The sequence below is a fragment of the Zea mays genome, chromosome 1, assembly GCF_902167145.1.
Source record: "Zea mays cultivar B73 chromosome 1, Zm-B73-REFERENCE-NAM-5.0, whole genome shotgun sequence".
Lineage (NCBI taxonomy): Eukaryota > Viridiplantae > Streptophyta > Magnoliopsida > Poales > Poaceae > Zea > Zea mays.
The window spans coordinates 112,826,324-112,842,854 of record NC_050096.1 but is presented as its reverse complement, the minus strand read 5'-3'; the positions used below and the strand labels follow the sequence as shown (position 1 = coordinate 112,842,854).

Sequence of the window (16,531 nt, the reverse complement as noted above, 5' to 3'; positions counted from 1 at the left end):
GCTTCGTGAATACATTTAGTGGAGATGGTGTGTAGTTTAAAAAATCAGATCTGAACGGGGGAGCAACCGGAGATGTCTAGGACCCTTAATTAAAACAAACGGCTTGGTACTGTATCTGTAGTAAAAACTGCTACAGATTCAGTCAGTCCAAAATGAATTGACAGAGCTACACCGAACGAGCCTAGTTGGAAGATGACAACCATCCGGGGGGTAAAAAGTGACACTAGACTCGTGTCAAAACTGCAGAATCTATACCACTCACTGTCTTTTCAGTTTTCCATACACACAAAAAAACAGGGAGGGGAAGCACAACAAATCAAAATTAAAAAAGAAATAAATATTCGAGGGCAACACAGTAAAAACCTCGACCTACTTTATTCTGTTTTACTAGAATACAAATCGTTCACCATGTATGTATATTGAATAGCTGCTCACTTTTCTTCGCCTCTAGTTGAGCTGAAACATCACTCCGTTACACCCAGAGAAAAGGTTGTACTCCTTGACATTGGTCTCCTCCCTGGAGCACAGCTGGGCTCGAGTTATCTGAGCTGGTGGCAGTGCCATTGACGGCATCGCTCCACTTTGCTCTTCTTTGGATGTTGCCAGGGTGGGAGGGGCAATAGGCAGGTTGAACTGGAACAAGGAGAAGGGTGTGCTGTCTGTGTCATCACCTTTCTGTTTGAAGGTGTTGTCTTCTGCTGAACAGCCGTTCTCAGGGACCAGCACTGCCTGTTTGAATTTAGGGGGTGCAGAGCCCTGCTGCCTCTCTTGATTTATCACCACTGGCACCTCGCTTCTACACAGCGGGGCCAGTGGTGGCACTGGCACAGCATGGAAGCTCACTGGGGTCTTGTGAACTGGTTTTGCAGGCAGAAAACCAAATTCGGGGCCCGAGTAAGGATGAATGTTATTGCTGTACTGCATTGGAAAGTCAACGCATTGGCTGCCAGCGACTCCACATCCAACAGGGGTCATAAGGCCAGGGTAGAAGTGACCTGGCTGAGGATATGGCAAGTACCCATTTGTTGGAACTGCCAAGGGGTGATTGTGGAACCCCACAAATGGTGACGAGTACGGCGGTGCATGGATCTTCTGTTGGTGCAACATCTGGTCCTGTAAAGGTGCCACCATAAATCCAAATTGGTTGCCATTAGGAGGGTTCAAGCCTTTCGGTTGGTACTCCCTGAAACCATTTCCTGCACACATCTCAAGTAATGAACGAGAAACATTCTTCACTGGTGGATCGCCTGGGCTGCTATCGTTCCTGTCTGAATACTCATCTGAATCAGATGTAGATGAAGATTCTACATTCTGAGCACTCAGTGAGGTCATGCTACTCATGCTGCTGTCTCTATCTCCCTCACTTAGACACGAAAAGCTGTCTGAACTGGTTAAATTTGTTGTCCTAACAGTGTCCTTTGTCAAGCAGCAATTTGGCTTATCTACGCATTTAGATCCATCGCTGCAAGCAGACTGATTTTTCTCACCTTGTCTACATGGTTGATCTGACTTACAGGCTTCTGCAGATATCTCACAACAAGTTTCAGCAAGTGTTTCACACACTACCTCAAGCTTCTCACATTCACTAATGTCCTTTGAGCATTCCACTTGATCTGAACCATCAGCAGCACCAGTAGTTTCTGGTGTTATTTCTGATCCTCTCCCATTCCCTATCTTCTTTCTTGCATCCATTGGCTCCCATACTTGCTTTGGACCTGTGTTCTTGTTTGGTGTACCACCAACACGTCCATTTGACACAGCGAAGCTTTCTGGAGGATAGCACCTGCGGTATTGCAACCTGGGTTTCTCAGCCACTGTTTTCCTGGAAATCTTTGTCTCCCTACTTGATCTAGTTGCTGTGGAAAAATATCTGAAGTCTTCTTGATGGCCACAGCTGCAGGGGTTGTACTTGTCTCTTGTTCGGTTATTTGTATTAAATACAGTGTTGTAACTTCTAGTGTTATTTCTGATCCTCTCCCTAGACTGCAATTGAGTATCTCCAGAATCAACACGACAATCTTCATACCAATAACTGACATCTTTTTCTGGGAAGTCCCATCTAAATCTCAAGTTTCTTGATGAATTAGACTCATCACATAAGAATGAGCCATCACAATCTGAGGGAACAAATTCTGCTGTTGCACTGCATTCATGCTCATTGCTTCGTTCATCAGTATCCTTGCTTGAAGATTGATCAGCTGAAGAATCAGGATAGTGTTCCCTGACCACAACATTGTCTTCCTCTTCGCTATCTGAATATCTCAAGTCTAGAACATCCTGAGACTCATTACTACTTGGTGCTGCTTGGCTGCTCGGAGAAAATGTTGAAAGACCTGGTTTTTTTGACCGAACCAATATTTTTTCTTTATCTTTGTCTTTTCCTTTCAGCCTCTCTTTTCTTCTATTCTTCTTTTCTCTTTCTTTTGTTCTCCTCCTATCCCTGCGCTCTTCTTCTTCACGTTTTTCTTTCTCTTCTTCCTCAAGTAGCTTGGTCTGCAAGAGTAAATCAATGTTAGCATCCATCACAAAAAGTTAAGCAATAAATCTACAGCAATGTTGCGTCTTGTACAACTAGGGCACTTTGTGTGTATGATATTTGGATGTGTTTGCTTTGCTCGCGTCATCCCGAATTGATATTTGTGTATATAGGACTGGAATCTAGTGTGCTCCAATGAAACCCCACCAGTGGCCTCTGTGCCTGTGCCACACTAGCCAGTGACATACACAAACTCAAACAGCACACACAAAATCAAATAACATACATAGAAATAATAGATTCAGAATGGCAGGGAAGCAGAATAGCAAACTCCCAGTGGCATATCATGGTATCAAATAGTCGTTACATCTGCTATCAAGGTATTAAATATTTACCTGTTTTTCCAATGTAATTATTTCCTTGCAAGCAACATGAACTCGTTCTTCTAACAGTTTTAGAGCAAGGGACACAAAAACACTATGTGCATTTTGCCGCGCTGTACCTTCTCTGAAAGCCTTCTCGACCTGAAAAAGACGCCAACAATTAGCAAGAGATTAGTGCTTTGGTATAATTTTCTCAAAGAACACTACTGCTCTGCGGATAATGCTGACCATATATAATCTTCGGTACAATTATTAAACATCAACTATGCTGATAAGTGTCAACTATGCTGATAAGTGGTAGCATACCCACAAATAGTTTTACAGCTTAAAATGGTATAATATTTCAGTTGTACTGCTATTAAAAAAAGTCATACATACTACTTATAAATGATATCGACAAAGGAGATATTGAGTGTGCCATACAGAAATAGTTTCTTCTTCCAACAGGTTGATATATAAAAAGGGAAGGCACTCCAGGTAATACTGTGACACTGAGCAAGCGTACAATGACAATTTCCACTTCATTGAACAAATATTAAAACAACAACAATGAAGTTTTTCAAGTCCCAAGCAAGTTAGGGTAGGCAAGTTAAAAACCCACAGAACCTACAAGTCAAGGTTCAAGCACATGAATAGTTGTTTTCTATGCACTCTTATTCAAGGCTAAATCTTTGGGTATATTTCATCCTTTCAAGTATCGTGCCTTAGGATCCCACTACGCATTGGCACCCCTGGAGGTCTCCTTTAGAGTTTAGACACATCCAAACCATCTCAATTGATGTTGGGCAAGCTCTTCTTCAATTCATGCTACACCTAGTCTATCACATATATCATCATTCCGAACTCGATCCCTTCTTGTATGGCCACAAATCCAACACTACATACGCATTTCCAAGACACTAATGTTGAGCATGTCATCTTTTTGTAGGTCAACATACTGCATCATACAACATAGCAAGTCAAATCGCCATCCTATAAAGCTTGCCTTTTAGCTTATGTGGTACCTCTTGTCATATAGAAAGTCAAATGCTTGACGCCACTTCATCCACTCTGCTTTGATTCTATGGCTAACATCTTCATTAATATATTTGTCTCTATAGCATTGATCTTTTTTTAACGTAATGGCAGGAGCTCTGCCTCTCAATTAAGAAGAATAGAATTGACCCAGTTTTAAGGAAGAATCGGACCCAAAACTTGCACAGAGTGCACGGCAAAGAAACCGGCGGAAGGCCCCTCAACAACCCATACAACGGTAGCCCCACACACAAAGCCCGTGTAGAATCATCGTTGTCGAGCTCAACACAAGGGACAAGCAGCTCCAACTTCACAAGACGGACAACACATGACTAAAGGAACTCGACGATGCGCCACGTTGTCAAGCCTCAACGCACCCCACGCGAGGCACCTCTGATTCTTCACCACCGAGCTTGGAGCCACAGCGTCGAGCACCGGAAGCAAGCAAACGCCCGAAGTGACAAAGGCCCAAGCACCACTGAGCCAAGCGAAGTGACAAAAATCCCCACTTAGCCGACAACCACGCAAATTGAAGATCTTCTGGACAACGCCTTCAAGAAGGAGAAATGACGCTGAATCGCCGCCGCCCGCCCATAACAATCCAGGCAAAGTTTCCTCCGAAGACCCAGCAGAGCAGTGGTGATCGCCAGCACAATGGAGAAGGCTGCAGGGACAAACACCGTTGATGCCACCCCCGCCAAGCCACTGCACGTTGCCATCATCTACTGTCCACCGACACACCAACCCAGCAGGTCCCATCCACCAGAGCTCTGACGTCGGTCGACTAGCCAGCATGAAACCCCAAGATGGCCGAGGCGAGGACTCCCACACGGAGGGAGAGGGAGATCCATGGACGACACCCTCAATAGGGAAGGAGTGGCGCCCACAGGCGTCACCGTCGTCCGCCCACAAGCGAGCATGGCTTTCACCGGAGGACCCCCGACCACATGTCTTGTCGTACGGAGTAAGTCACCCACTGACCGAACGGAAGGTGGAGAGATAGATCTAGCTAGGGAGGCACAAGATCTGGCCTCCTGCCGACCGAGGAATGCCGACTGAAGCCACGACGGCGGGAGCCGCCGCCCCACGAAGATCTCATCGTTGTCACGGCCCCCACCCTCCACCTCTAGCTAGGGCTGGTAATGGATCACGATCCAAATGCCTCTTCACAAAAAATTAAGGCCCTTAAATAATATTAGTTCAAAAATGAATAAAAATATGGCCCGACCCTAATCCGATTCGATCCTTAAAATTTGCAGTGTAAAGTTTATAGCCCATTACCACCTCTACCTCTAGCGCCGCCTCCCCTAACCCGCCGCAGGCAGCAGAGCCACCGTCAGCCATGGCCCTCGCAGCCCACACCACCACGACATGAGCATGTTGCGGGCCAACCGCACGCGCGGGCGCTGCCGCCACCGCAGGCCAGCCACACGAGCACACACGCCTGCTGTCAGGCCACTCTTACCCACCGGCGCGGAAGGAGCGGGGGCGACGTGGGACCAGTCGAATCAACCCACCGCCGCTATCAATGCGAGTCGCGCGGGCATCCCGTTGGCTAGCTCCGACGGCGACGAGGCTAAGAGGGGAGGGAGAGGAGACGACGGCTAGGGTTGGCGTTGCCCGATTCGCCCGAGCGAGGGCGACGCGAGGACCGATGGTTGCCTAGATGAGCTCTTATAGCATTAATGCTAGATACTTAAATGTGTCATTCCTATGCACTACTTGACCTTCCAAACTAACATCTCCTTCCTCATGTGGTGTTGAAATCACATCTCATATATTCTGTTTTAGTTCTACTTAGTCTAAAACCATTGGACTCCAGAGTAACCCACAACAACTTTAGTTTCCAATTTTCTTTTGATGGTGTCAGTCCTTCAATTAATGGCATAGACAATTTTTTTGGATAAAGTTGAGTACTGGAGGCTTGCCGGTGCTAGACATCTTGAGGCTTTGGGTCCTGGTGCTGTAATTTTTAGGTCAAGGGTTCTTTTGGGTGATTAGTGAAGAGCATGTGTGTGTGGTCTGCTGGCACTTTTTGCTGATTGGTCTCCTTTTATGTGCTGTTGTTTTCATGCGCATAAGGAGGCTGCAGTTCTGTGCGCAGCAGGAGTTGGTGATTTTGTGTTTTGCCTATTTTGGCATTGTACTTTGATCCATTTTGGACTGTTTTCTTCTCTTAATTTAATGATGCGTAGCTCTCCTGCGCGTTCACGAAAAAAAAATCTTTTGTTCGACTTTCATCAACCAGCACTACATCATCCGCAGAAAACATACACCAAGGGATATCCCCATGTCCCTTGTGACTTTACCCTCACCAAGGCAAAAAGGTAAGGGCTCAAAGCTAATTCTTTATGTAGTCCTATTCTAATCAGGAAGTCATTTGTGTCCCCATCACTTGTTTGAACACTAGTCACAACATTATTGTACATATCCTTAATGAGCTCAACGTAGTTCATTGCAAATTTATGTTTGTCCAAAGCCCACCACATAACATCCCTTGGTATTTTGTGATAAACCTTCTCCAAGTCAATGAAAATTGTGTAGATCCTTCTTTTGTCCCCTATACTAGTCCATCACTTGCCTTATTAAGAAAATGGCTTCCATGGTTGACCTTCTAGGCATGAAACCAAATTGGTTCAAAGAAATCCTCGTTATTCCTCTCACACAATGCTCGATAACTCTCTTCCATAGCTTTATAATATGGCTCCACTTAATGCCCCGGTAATCAGTACAACTTTGAATATCTCCATTATTCTTGTAGATCGGTACCAATATACTTCTCCACTCATCAAGCATCTTGCTAGACTAGAAGATATGATTGAACAACTTGGTTAGTCGTACTATAGTTGTCCCCAAGGCATCTCCATGACTTAATTGGAATATCATCAGAGTCCATCACCTTACCCCCCCCCCCCCTTCATCCTTTTCAATGCCTCCCAAACCTCATATTCTTGAATCCTACTATCGGTGCAATCAAAAAGTCATCCAATTAAAAAGTTGTGTACCCATTCTCCCCATTGAATAATTTGTCAAAATATGTCTGATCTCATCCTCCTTCACCCAGAGATGCTATGTTTCATCCTTAATGCACTTAACTTAGTTGAAGTCCCTTGCCTTCCTCTCACGAACCCTAGTCATCCTATGTCTTTCTCCCCTTCCTCCGTACTCAAGCATTCGTAAAGATCCTCATACGCCCTACCATTTGCCACACTAGCAACTCGTTTCAATCTTCTTTGCTACCATGTACTCCTCTATATTGTCCACTACTGTCATGGTATAGACGTCTATAGCATTATTTCTTCTTAATAGCCCTTCAGACTCTCATTCCACCACCAAGTATGTTTACCTTCGCCTCCACTCTATTTAGTTACTCCACACCTCTAAAGCCACCTTCCGAATGCAGGTTGCCATCTTCTCCCACATTGTGTGTCATCTTCCTTCCAAGTGCCCTCTTTGATGGTCCTTACCTTGAAGACTGGTTCCTTCTCCCCTTTCGATTTCCACCACTTTGTTCTCGCAATCTTGCCTTGTTTATCCCTATGGACACGAACCTAAAAATGAAAGACCACCACCACAAGCTTATGTTGAGAGACAACATACTCTCGTGAAAACAAAGTCAATCTGACTAGAGTGTTGATCACAACTATAGATCACTACATTGGAGTCTCTTCCTAAAGGTGTTGGCTATGAACAGGTCAAAAGCTACCGCAAAGTCCAATAGTTACTCTTCCTCCTGATTCCTACTACCATACCCAATACCTACATGAACCACCTGGAAACCTGCACTTGTACCTACATGCCCATTGAGGTCTCCTAGGAAAAGCTTCTCACTAATAGGTTCGTCTCTAACCATGCATCTAAGTCATCGTAGAAAAATCGTTTAGGCTGTCTCCAGCAAGAGACGCTAAAGCATCCGCTACCCTATATATAGTGTTTTTCGTCATCCGCTACCGCCCCAGCAAGACACGGTAAACGATCCGCTAAAATATAGCGTCTGTCCGGCCACCGCTAAATCTAGTGTTTTGCTGTTCACCCGCTATCCATCGGCGCGCATGGGTGTCCTCGTCTCCGAGCAACGTCCGCGCAGTTGAGCCAGCAGCAGCGGCACCCATACCTACGACGCCACGCAGCAGCAGCAGGTGCTGCTAACTGTAGCCATGCGCGGACAGTTGAGCCAGCAGCAGCAGCACGGACAGTTGAGCCAGCAGCAGCAGGTGGTCCAAACTGTAGCCATGGCCAAGGTGGTGAGATATCGCGCGCGCAAGGTTCTCGACGAAATGCTCCAGCTGTTGCGAAGCAAAAAAAACGACGGTTCTGATTTAGTAAAATAATATATTCAATTTGTTAAGTTGGTATATTAAAGTGGATGAGATATAGAGGATGAATTTTAGAGGACGCTGCTGAAGTCGATGAAGATATAGAGGATGGAATCCTTTAGAGTGTTCTGTAAACGACAGAGAATATTCCTTTAGGGGATGAATTTTAGAGGACGTTGCTGGAGACAGCCTTAGCGCTCTCATCATGGCCTACTCGAGGGGGCGCTAATTACGTTCAAGACCAAATCACCCTGACAAGCTTGACTAATATAATACTATCTCCTTGCCTCCTCACATCCACCACAACGTTCTTGAGACTCTTATCAACCAAAAATCCTACTCCATTTTTATTTGTAGATGTCCCTATGTATCTAAGCTTGAAACCGGCATTGTCCACCTCCTTCGCCTTCTAACCCTTCCATTAAATATCTTGGAAACATAGGATATTTACATGCCTCCTAGTCTCATATAACTCCCTTAACTTACCTGTAAGTGACCCTACATTCCAACTAGACCTAATCATGGACCACCCGACCCGACCGCTCAAAAAAAACTCGGCCCGACCCGACCCAACCAATGCAACGGGCGGGTATGGGACACAATTTTTTACCTGCAACAATTCACCGGCCAGGTACGGGCCATGATTTTTGACGCAAAACCCGACCCAGCCTGAAAAAACCCGATCCAACCCGAAAAAAACCCAACCCAACACGTGAAACAGGGTGGCACGGGCCAACCCGACCCGACACTAGGCACGGGTCGAGTATAGGCCATGCTAAATGGCCCACGACCCGACCTTGACCCAACCCAAACCCGACCCGACATTTGAACAGGTCTAATTCCAACTACCTAAATGGATCCTAGTTCGACTAGCTTCCTTACCCTTCGCACCCATCGATGATGCGAAGACCCTTGCATATTTTTCACTACATCCAAACGTCGATGTAGCGCGCCACTAAGGAAGTAGTGACTCGATCCTTGCTCACTTGGCATTATGCTTAGATCGTGACATGGCGTGCCACTAAGAGGGTGTCGACCCGCCCCTTGCCCATTTAACGCCATACTCGGGTTCCGATATGGCGCGTCACTAAGAGGAATACGCCCCCAACAAATTTATTTCAGGTTTCACCACGATTAGAATGGCTAGGTATAATGTTGGCTCACCAAGCATAACACAAGTACACAACCCTCCTATTTTAGAAGGGCTTGGGACCTGCTACGTTGAGACAACATAGGCAGAGTTTATTTCTACAATAACAATAAGGGCGTGTTTGGCATGGCTCTGCTTCACTCCATAGCAGCTCCACTCCAAAACTTTGGGTGGAGCAACTCTACTCTAGAGTTTAAATTGTTTTCTCATAACCAGTGCCAGCGGCGGATAAATAACTCCAAACTCCACGTCTACGTTGTTTTTTTTTAAGTTTTCAGAGTAGAAAAAGAGGTACTCCAAAATCTTGTACTACAGCTCTGAAAACTCCATGAAGTTTGCAACTCTAGAGTTACGGTATTTGGCAGGCTCTTGCTAGCTCCTCGTTGGAGTTCTGCTCTGGAGCCATGGCAAACATGCCCTAAGGGCTTGTTTGGTACAACTCTGCTTCACTAGGGAAGTTTTTTTTTTTTGCTTTGGCTTCCAAAGTAACTCCACTGGTAGAGTTGAAGTTGTTTGGTAGAACTTTTGCTAAAACAATTCATAGTAGATAAGAAAGGTAAACGTCTATAACACCCTTCTGTTTTTTCCTTTTTCTTTTTTCTTCCTTTATTTATTTACTTCTCTCCCCTACCCCTACCTCTCTCTCTCTCTCTCTCTCTCTCTCTCTCTCTCTCTCTCTCTATATATATATATATATATATATATATCCTCTTCCCTCTCTCTCTCTTTATTCTATCTTATCTTCTTCCCATTGTATCCATTTGTTTGGGCGTCACTTAGATGATGCCCCGTCTAGCAACTCCGTCTCGCCTACCAAGCCACTTGTCTTGGCTTCCCTACCCAACGACTGTGCTCCACGCCTAGCCACTCCCCTTGCCACCGTGTCACTCGTTCTCGTGCTCTAGCCCGTCCCAACGACTATGGTCCACAACCATACACTCTGTCCCGCTCATCGCGCCACTCGTCCCGACCAGATCCTAGTGTCTCATCCCAGTGAGATCCTGGTGTCGCGTTTAGGTGCCTCGCCCCCATCGAGTCACAAGAGCTTTGCCAAGACAATCGACAAGATAAAGGTGGTGGCCTCAGCTGAGGTGCGCATTTTCCAGCGCATGGCCGACACCTGAGACTGGCCCATGCAGCGGCGGCCACATGGAGCTGCCCCATGCACCACTCACGTGGCTGCCCACGCGCATGGTGATAAGCATTGGAAGCTTGTTTTTTCAGCTCCACCTTAACCTGACAGACCAGTCACCGCAGATCCAGGAGATCCATGGATGGAGCTGTTTCACGGAAGCATGTTTGGCAAGAGAAGTGTAAAAACAGCTCCCAAAGCTGTCAAGGGAGCAGTACCAAACACACCCTAAAGTATGAGCTTTTACTTTCTCAAGGGTCGGTTCAGTACTATGTATCCAGTACCATAACTACCTGTTCTTTGAAGATCACTGCAGCAGCATCCAGAAGAAATTCTCTTGCAAGTTCAGGGCTCTTAGCATGCTTTTGTGGATGAGCGATATCACCATCAGGGTCATTGCTGTCTCTGTCCACTACATCATCTTCCTGCTCATGAGTATGTCATTGAATCAGACAATATGAAGTCCTAGCACCATGCATGTTCAACTGCTGAATAACAAATATCCTGATCATGTTTGGCATTAATAATTAAAAATATAAGCCACTTACATCCTCTTCCTCAGCTTCTTCAGCATGCTCAAAGAAACTTCTAATACTTTCACCTTTTGTAATTGTCACAAATCCATCCCCCACGATTAGCCTCCGGTGAACACAAGATTGGCCCTTCAAGGCATGGGCCTTCACACAGAATTCTGTACGGCGGCCATCCAGCCTACATGCTCTCAGTGTAACAAAATAGTCTTCAAACTGATCAAGATCAAGGCCTTTCCTGTGGACTTGCCCAATCATGCCCACATTTTCAAAGTTTAGAATATCAGATTTTCCTTCATCCGTTCCAATAGCCCACTCGAAATGATGGTAAATTCCATCTTGCTCCAATAAGGATTGATGCCAATCAACAAGAATAGCATCCTCAAACACCTGCAAATATATTTTAAAAAAGTCAACATGCTAACTAGGCAAGCCCTGTCACCTTACTACACTAAAAATGTGAATGCAAGAAGATCCTAGGACTCTTCTTGCTTTATTTGGATTTTCTCCATATGGCCTGACCAAAACAGGATGCTTGTCCCCAAAAAAGACACAAGACAACCATCAGCTTGCAAATAGGAGGGATGACAAGGAATAGTATCATCACCTCACAGTTAAATGTGGTATCTGCAACACAAAACCAACTAGTGCAGCGAGGTTCCCTTCGCATGCGCTTTAGTTCCTTGAGTTCCTTGAATTCACGAATAACATTCCTTCTGCAGTCTCTGCAGAATCTTTTGCTGTCGAACCTGCACAGGAATTTCATCCAAAAAAGTTAGAACAGCATTTAACTATTGTTAACTGGAAATGAATCCACATTCCTACAGAACATCTCAGCAAAAGGTTGCATTGGATTAAACAGGTAAAATCACGGTACAGTCACTACTCATTAATCATTACATTACAGATAGTAGACTTTTTCGACATTTAAGTATCAGGCAAAATGGTGTAAAGCATAAAAACATTAGAACAAGTTTTCTTAAACACGCAACAGTTTTACAGCAGAAATAAAGTGGGAACAATGTTAAATACAGACCAATTGATAATATGTATCTGTGGGTTTATAAATATATAGTTGTTGCTATCATCAGGCCCTCTGACAATGTAGAATTTTATTAGTTTGTTGAATGCACTCTGACTATTAGTAGAATCAGTAAATGTTATGTATGGTATTTCATATACCTTACGACATTTCTGTCAGCATCAAGAACGAAATCAACTCATCTTGCAAAGCAGCAACAATAACAATTTGAACACATTTAAAACTTATTCTCTATCAATATCTCATTCTTATTCATGATAGCACATCACTTAGTGATGCAAGCGGGTTTGTCTTCACACCCACAAACAGGTCACTTTAAGCGATTGACAGCAACCAGCTTAGAATGGCCTATTTGTGGGTTCAGAGACAAACCCACTTGTATTATTGAATCCCTTGAGGTGTTGACAGTATTTGTCACAGTAAATTAGTTAAAAATAGTATAAATAAAAGCACCTTTTACACTCACCTGTGCATGAGTCTTTCAATGAAGTCCTCTTCCTTCATCCTTAAAAGTGATGATCTAGTTTCATCACCCAGTGCCGACCAAAAATCCACTAGAGTGTCACAAGAAAGATGTGCAGTATGCAAAGCACAAGTATCTCGTGTTCCATGGCCCCTGCCATAGTTAGGCATCACTGGACTAATCCATCCTCTGCCACCGCCACCACATGCATCAGGGTAAAGCATTTCACGTTCACGTTCTCTAGCACGTGCATTGTCAAATACCTAGTCAAAACAATGTAAAGTGCATCGGAATAAGAACTCTAGAATGGTAAAGGTAAAAATTCAGAGAAGGAATGCCACAGAAAGATGCCAAAACAGACAACCAGAGAACACAAAATATCAAGGAAGTTCATGAACCAGATAAAGTTAAAGAAAACAGAGGCTACTGTTTCAGACGTACATTCTGGATCTCATGAAGTGATTTTGCATTTATGAAGCAATCAAGAAGAGTTAGGATGCCATCCTTTGTTGTCGAAAGGCCTCCCCAAGGATGAACTGAAGGGTCCTGAACTTCTGCTTCAACTTCCTGAATCCTTGGCTCACACGAACCTTCATGATGCAGTGACTTCCCATACATCATTATTTGTGTGAAACTTTCCAAAAGCAGCCCGTTGCACCTTGAACAGTACAAATTCTTGCGAGCATGCTCAATAAGGGTCTGTTTATCAAGTCTTAGCAGTTCGTACCGTGCACGAGATGACAGGGCACTCCAAAACTGGAACAAATTGAATTCACAGGAATAAAATATCAGTTACAGTATTCAATTCTGATCTTGAAAACGGACATAGCTCTGATAGCATGCATAAGAAACATTATTGCACATCTCAGGGCTGAAGAAAGCAGATAGTGCATTCAAGAAGTGAATTGCAATTAGTAATGAATTCAATGTACAGTATCATGTCGATCATGAACTTTCTTTGAGAAAATGTGAAAGTATTATAGTTCATTGAACCCCCTAATTAGCAAAACTTTGCAGAAAACAGATCCGATAATATTTATAACCATTTACCAACACAGGACCCTTTCTAAGTAAGGCATCTACATCATCTGGATCATCAGTACTGAACATTCCATAGTACTCAGACCAGAGGTTGATAATAAAATCTGGTCGCCTCAAGCCCTCAACATACACTAGGAATGATGACATCTCGTAAATATGATTGTACCTAGGACTGGATATCGAGCCAGCTCGGCTCGACCGAGTTCGAGCTGGCTGCCTGGCTCGTTAAGCTAACAAGGAGCGGCTCGCGAGCCACAGCAAAAAAAAAAAACTGACTGTGCGTGCATGTATATATATACGCAAGTACAAAACCAATTTAACACTAGAAAATAATCACAAAATAATACAGTTCATCAATATAAGTTCTTCAGTTCATCGCAGTTCAATATAAGTACTTCAGCATCGGCTAGGTTGGCCTGGAGGATGGAGCGGCGGAGCCCTGATCCCTGGACGCTGGAGCCTAGAGGCTAGAGCTGTGGACCAGTGGCCATCTGGTCGATGGAGCATCGTCTAGAGTTGACTAATGGCGACTTGGCCTGAGCGCCTGAGCGGTGTGGCCACCGTGTGGTGGGGACTGCGGGAGAGGGCCAGAGGGGAGACTATGCTGTGGGTGTGGGCAGTGGGCCTGCGCTGACTACTAAGTGTTCACTGCTCAGTTTGTGCCTATGCCGAATTGCCAAGTGCCCAAGCCCAACAGCGAAACAGCCCAAGTGTGATACTACGAAGTTCCTAGGGCCTGGTCCGGCTCCCTGATGTAGCATGTGGGCTGAGGAAGTGGCAGCTCGTTGAGCTCACGAGCTGGCTCGTTAAGAAACCGAGCAGGAGCGTCGGCTAAGCTTGTGCAAAAAAAATAAACGATCCGATTCGAGCTGAGCGAGCTACAAGTATTTCGTCCATCCCTAATTCTACCTGGAATAAAATGTCTGTAGGCCAATCAATAGTAAATATAATGAAATGGAAGAAAACACACATACGGCCCCTAGGTACAGGTAAATAGAATGACAACCATGGTTCTTAAAACAGTAAGGCGAGACAAGGCGTTGGACCTCCGCCTGGACGCCTAGGCAGGCAATGCGAGCAAGGCACCTAGGATTGTTTGGGCGCCTGGACGCCTAGGCGATGCCTTTAAAACACCGGTGACAACCACAAACAAGTGCAATGGTTAAGTCATAGGTTGCAATGATTTCCTAGTCCATATTACCCTAACCAAGCACCAGCAAGCACTCTCAAGAATCTAGAGAGTCTGCATCACAACTATGGTCAGTTAGCACAGCAGCAACATCACCTATAATGGTTCGAACACATTACATCCATGTACCTGAATAAGACTAACTAATCAGATGCTTGAGTCAAGAAGCTGGCTGATCAAACCAGGAAGGAGTGAATACTCTCCAAAGTTTGGTTTGCCGCCATCACTGCTCCTTGGTTAGCAGCAATAAAACCAGTAGTAAGGGATTCATCTTAAAGCATCCTTCATTCCTTCTGTTTGTCCAAAAACGAGGCAAACCAATCTGACCAGTCAGCCAAGCAGTTAGCTATGACAGATCGATTTTCACAATTCAGGTTGCTCCCACTTCTCTGGACAGCTATAGCATAGCAGCAACACATCAGAAATAGCTCCCTCAACTCAATTCAACACGTCCAAATATCCAAATGGGGAAAACCAATCAGATTCTTCAGTCAAGCGCTTGTCTGCTACTCTGTTCCATCTCCATGTAACACACCCAACTTCATCACAGGGACTCCACGCCAGCTGAGAAGCCGGAGCAGTCCAATATAATAGAATCTTCCCACAGGAGACCAACGAATCAAATCAAACCCTACAGACGAAACCAGCGCTCGCAGGAAGCGCCATCCCCTGGGCGCGACCAAAAGCTCCGCGGATCGTCGGAGCACGGGCAGGGGCGCGGGAAGGACACGGGGAGCAGGGCAGGGCCTCAGATCCGTGGCGTCGACTCGGACCAGGGTCAGCGGGCGGGCGGGCGGGCGGGCGAGCGGGCAGGTGGGCGAGTCAGCAGATCCGATCGGGGCGAGCCCGGGAGGGGCGGTACCTTGTGGAGGCGGTCGAAAGTGATCTCGTCGCGGCGGAGCGACCAGATCGCCGCCGAGGAGGACGGCGCCGCCTCCGCGACCATCTCGTGGATACACGGGGGGACGTCGGAGGTGGTTGTCCTGGTCGTTCAGCGTCCGGCAGCAGCGGCGTACGGTACGGCGGCCATCAGGCAGGATCGAGCTGGGACGGGAGAGGGATCTGAGATGGGGAAAGAGGGTTTGATACAAAAAAGAATTGGCTAGGGACTAGGGAGGAGGAGGATTTCTCTGGTGAGGTGGAGGCGATGATGAGATGAGGTGAGGCTCAGGTAGGCGGCAAGCAAGGGTATGGTGTGGCCTGCAGCGACCCGGGTAAAAATGAAAAAACGAAATCCGTTTTTTTTTATAAATCTGGAAAAGGAAAAATGAAAGAGAGTACTAAACATGCCTTAAGAGTGAGACCATGACGATGATGACGGAAAAAATCCAACCATACCTAAAATATGCTCCACCTGTTCTAAAATAATAGTTATTTTAGCTTTTAATTTTTATATTTATATTTAAATAGATGAAAATAAATTTAAACACATATATTAAGTATGGTGTAAATTCAATAAATCTCTAATATTTTGTTTGAATGTATATATTAGAGCACGGAATTAGAAATTGGAATCAGTTTTCTAGAATTCTATTGTTTGGTTGCACATGGAATTGATATTTAGAATCAGAGACTCAATTCCCTTGAGTTAGACTATAACTATAAATTCTCTCTCATAATACAGAGCATCACTAGTTTGTATTGAGTGGAATTGGACCACGCAATTCCAAACTCCAATTCAGTGACATTCAAACAATAGAATCGACATTCCATCTTATTATGTTCTTCACATAATGAGATTGTTTTAGAATAATCTCATTCTCACCCTTAATCAGTTTTATGTTTAGTATAACAT

General features: G+C 45.0%; 1 protein-coding gene across 2 annotated transcripts; it reads right to left on the bottom strand.

Moving 5' to 3' along the window:
- Positions 1–211: 211 nt before the first annotated feature.
- LOC100193558 (uncharacterized) lies at positions 212–15,952 on the bottom strand. Of its 2 annotated transcripts, none has more exons than XM_008654104.4 (8): positions 14,866–15,952; positions 12,948–13,262; positions 12,510–12,769; positions 11,609–11,750; positions 11,020–11,391; positions 10,765–10,896; positions 2,872–3,000; positions 212–2,493 (listed from the first exon to the last, which is right to left on the bottom strand). In XM_008654104.4, exons 2-8 carry the CDS (start codon positions 13,125–13,127, stop codon positions 448–450), a joined length of 3,261 nt encoding a protein of 1,086 aa, XP_008652326.1. In that variant the 5' UTR covers positions 13,128–13,262; positions 14,866–15,952; the 3' UTR covers positions 212–447. The 2 variants fall into 2 exon arrangements, with proteins under 2 accessions (XP_008652326.1, NP_001345759.1); NM_001358830.1 differs by having other exon boundaries at positions 231–2,493; positions 15,599–15,851.
- Positions 15,953–16,531: the final 579 nt, after the last annotated feature.

Excerpts from the sequence above, each read along its gene's own strand:
- LOC100193558 (NM_001358830.1), bottom strand. The coding sequence starts at position 15,682 with ATGGTCGCGGAGGCGGCGCCGTCCTCCTCGGCGGCGATCTGGTCGCTC. Across the intron at positions 11,392-11,608 it reads ATACCACATTTAACTGTGAG|GTGTTTGAGGATGCTATTCT; the intron begins GTGATGATACTA and ends ATATATTTGCAG. Across the intron at positions 3,001-10,764 it reads CAGTGATCTTCAAAGAACAG|GTCGAGAAGGCTTTCAGAGA; the intron begins GTAGTTATGGTA and ends CGTCTTTTTCAG.